At 37.5% G+C, this 4,145-nt stretch overlaps 1 protein-coding gene across 1 annotated transcript; it reads left to right on the top strand.

Moving 5' to 3' along the window:
• Nucleotides 1-2,004: 2,004 nt before the first annotated feature.
• LOC123695165 lies at nt 2,005-3,712 on the top strand. The gene has a single exon (XM_045640925.1). It carries the CDS (start codon nt 2,078-2,080, stop codon nt 3,710-3,712), a length of 1,635 nt encoding a protein of 544 aa, XP_045496881.1. The 5' UTR covers nt 2,005-2,077.
• Nucleotides 3,713-4,145: the final 433 nt, after the last annotated feature.

Genomic DNA, 4,145 nt, shown 5'->3' with positions numbered 1-4,145 from the left:
AGGTAATACATTTAAGTAGTGATTTATGGATGTAGTCATATTTACTTATGAGTAAAATTAAGATGTCAGTTTATTATATCTGGTCTCTGAATAATAACACTTAACAAAAGATTTGTAGTTAGGATACTAAACGATAGCCTCTGTTTGCTGAATCACTGAAGATTGCCGTCGATAAAAAATATGACAAGAAGGATGTAGAAAGAATTGATTTGTATTACGGTGTACAATACAAATAGTTAAAACGAAAAATATAATCGATTAATAAATCCTTAAACCTCAACCAAAGTTTACAAAGTTATCTCAAAACGTCGAAGTAACATATATCATGTAGAAATACACAATAAATAGCCTAGAAAAATAGCAGGCATGAGGCAACATGGCCTTAATTAAAACAGAGAAGAAACAGATCTGTAAAGCATGCGGTTTGATATTACGTCCCCAGTCCCAACCGTCTCAAATAACACATGGGCGCATTCTGTCACCATTTAACAATAGCATAATTAACCACAAACAGTATGATAGTCGGTACAGAAATAATTGTGAACCTATTGAGCCCAATCAGACCTTATAATCTAGTCTGCAAGTTCAAAAACCTATTATTTTCTTGCTAAAGCTCCTAAAATATTTGCGATAGTTTGAATATTTTTAACTTGTATTGATGATAATACCTCTACATACTCATGAATAATATAATTTATTCACAACTGTTTCTCTGGTCGATTTAAATTATTAACATCGCAAATGAAATTTTCAAATATTCATTATTAAAATATCCACATAAATATAAAACTAAATCTGTCTGCTCCTTAAATGTAACCTATTTCATTTAAATATTTTAATTTCCGACCTACGTTATATTTTGACATATTTGTAATTTATATTAGTGTTTTAAATTAATACAAATAAATTACAAATTTTATTATTACTTTATTGGAAAATTAACATAATATCTTGACTAACCGGGAACCTGTTTATTTGACATTTGATAATATCAAGAAAAACCTTGAGAAATACATATTATTCTAATTTCTCTGTAACTACCGTAACTACTGATTGATTGATTGATTACCGTCAGAAAAACGCCCATTTTATACATCTTATCGGACAATTGAATACAGATTAAAAGTATTATATAATTTCAAATTTGATAATCACGTAGTACAAACTCGTACGCATGTGACGGGGCAATGACCTCGAGACGTCATTTATACATGGACGCGGTAATGACAATAGTCTGGTGTAATGATTAGTGTCGATGATTACGTCATATTTCGCTACGTAGAATATAGATTACGTTTACGTTAGGGCTCTTGCACGTTTACTAGAAAGTATTCGTTTTGGTAGAAAAGCAGTTGCTTGAGTTAAGCTTTAATTTATTTGATTTCGATTTTAGCACTTTTAAGTTTATTGTCTAACTTATTTTGAAAAAAACCTAGGCAAAAACAAATAACGGTGAAAAAAGTACGAAGATAAGGGCGGCCGTACACGGACCGCTTCAAGCAGTTGAGACCGACCGCTTGAAGCCGCGACCGCGCGGTGAACTATAGGCATTCATGCACCGCCGTACACGTGACGGCTCGAGCCGTCGCGACCGCTTCAAGCCGTCAACTGCATGACGAAATTCCACTGTGCCGTTGACGGCTCGCGAGCGGTCGTGAGGCATACACTGACTGCTCGAGCCGTTGACTGCGCTAGAGCCGTCGACGGCTCCCTATACCCCTGAAAATCAATGACTTGACTAGTCAAAAAAATCAACGGCTCGAGCGGTTGGTAGCGACGGCTCGAGCGGTCAACAACCGACGGCTCGAGCAGTTGACGCCGACCGCTCGAGCCGTCCGTGTACGTCGCTCAGCCGTTAACTGCTCGAGCGGTCCGTGTACGGCCGCCCTAAGCCATGACTGCCAAATATGATAATAAGATGTCGTGTTGATTTTTAAATGACATTCCGATTCAATTATTATAAAAATGTCATCCATCATAATTATTTGTCCATAATGTAGTCGTGTGCATCTAGATTTCTGCACAAACAATTACCTATACAATTATACTTTTGATAGTATTTTTTAATTTATTTCTAATGGTAAAGTCGTATTTGGACATCGGGAGCCGCAATAATCATGTGAAAGCGGATATAATTATAGTGGGATGTAGCCTCCCTGGTATCGTCACCGCACACAAGTTGAAGAAGAAGTTCGGTGACTCCATGGATATCGTAGTTCTTGATTTAGCTGGCACCAGAAAGGGCAGCTCAAAATGTAACGTAGCATTCCAAGACGACACCGAAGAAGAAACTAAGGAGTTCATCTATGAAGGAACAGCCAAGGAAATTATTGACAATGTAGCGAGATACTACCTCGCCATGTACTCTAAAGAATTCAATATTCCACTACCAGATGCTCTCGTCTCACCAGATTTTGTAGACACAAATTTAAACAAACTCGTCGAATGTAGCAACGGTAATGTGGTCGCGTGTGCTAAGAATTTCTGTGACTTCGATTACCTGAACTTTCTAGAGAGGTTTGAATTAAATCAGTATCAAACTCTGCTTGATCAGAACATGAAGAACCTCTTCCACGCGAACAAATTTGACGACGAATCCGAGAGACGGACATTATTTTACTACGATCATACGACGATGGAAGAGCATCTGTGTGAGGCGTTGATTTTTAACGCATCAAGAGATATAATGAGAATTACTGTTAGACTGGTCTGTGGCACTACAGCTGATGCGGTATCGGTACTGTTTTATTTACACCAATGTTACAGAACCAGTAGTGCTAGAAATCACATAGATGGAGACAACACAAGATTGCGTGAAAAGCTCTTAGGTTTTTGCAGAAAACGACTAACCAGCAAACTGCAACAAAGCGTCGCTAGTATAACATATCCTGCCAAAACAATTAAAGAAATTCGTACACATTCAGACGAGGAAGTAATTTTGAAAATTAGTAAAATTAAAGGTGAAATGAGTTACACTTGTAATTTACTGGCAATGGCATTGCGACCAGATGAATTGAAAAATATAAAAATGGGCTCTGAATTAGTGTCAGATTGTGAAATTCAAATGGCATCATCCATGAAGCAAGGAAAGGCCAGAAAATTCGTTATCCAATACGAAGAACATTTCTGGAGAGAATACGGTTTCAGTGGCGATATATTAAGTCTGCGTGGACCCATTATTTGGGCAACAGAACGACCGAAAATGTCCACTAATGGTAGCCAGGAGAAATACGCAGCATTGGTCGGTTATCTAAAAGTTACAGATGGTTCTGAGAATTCTAAAGACGCGGTGATCGCACAGCTTATTCGGCTATTTGGTGATGAAGCAGCTAGTGTGGTCAATTACAAAGAAACAGATATAGAGGATGTTTTCGTTCCTCGATGTGGTGATTATGTAGCGATAAGGACGTTGACGAATAAACTGAGTTCCAGATTCTTGGAATGGGGAGCCTTGGACATTTTCGCTGAAGGAGATGTAGCAGCAGCGCTCGAAGCTGGTCACACAGCGTACTTACATTTGCTGAGATGCTTGCGTCCTCAAGCACAAACTTATGAAGACGTCAGTATTGCTGAATGGCCAACGCTGTTCACAGAAAATGTCGTTACTAAATGGCTTGCTGGATTCAACCTTCGTACTAGCGTTCGCGTGACTTTTTACACGACTGTCTTCTTCTTAGGTTTACGTATGGTGCATTCGTTTATGCGAAAGTAAATTTTGTTCAATGTTCATGTTTATAAATGTATGAAAAGCAATTTTGGTTGTGTTTTATTTAATAGTACTTACTGTCTAAAGAATTCCCCGATTCAATAATTTACAGAAGTACCTGCATATTACGATAAAGAAAGGTGCAAAAATTCTATTTTTCCATGTTGTAGTCATGTGCATCATCATATGTACTAGTACATTCATACAGCATAGGTAGCAGTTAATAGTTTAACGGTTCGAAACAATACAATTGTTTCAGATCCACATCAGTAGTTTATAGCCCAATTTGTACCAATCTTTACAATGAGTTAATACTAATTGGAAAATAGCTAGACTCAACTACCCATAAAATTCGATTCCACAAACCCTCAAGTTCCTCAACTCCAATTTAGGACAATTGATCGTGCTTTACCAAGATGTAAGGTGAATTTAAATCTTC

This window comes from Colias croceus, chromosome 1 (assembly GCF_905220415.1).
Source record: "Colias croceus chromosome 1, ilColCroc2.1".
Classification (NCBI taxonomy): domain Eukaryota; kingdom Metazoa; phylum Arthropoda; class Insecta; order Lepidoptera; family Pieridae; genus Colias; species Colias croceus.
Note: the sequence above shows the minus strand (reverse complement) of the source record. Positions and strands in the feature narration are given on the sequence as shown.

Excerpts from the sequence above, each read along its gene's own strand:
- LOC123695165 (XM_045640925.1), top strand. The coding sequence starts at position 2,078 with ATGGTAAAGTCGTATTTGGACATCGGGAGCCGCAATAATCATGTGAAA.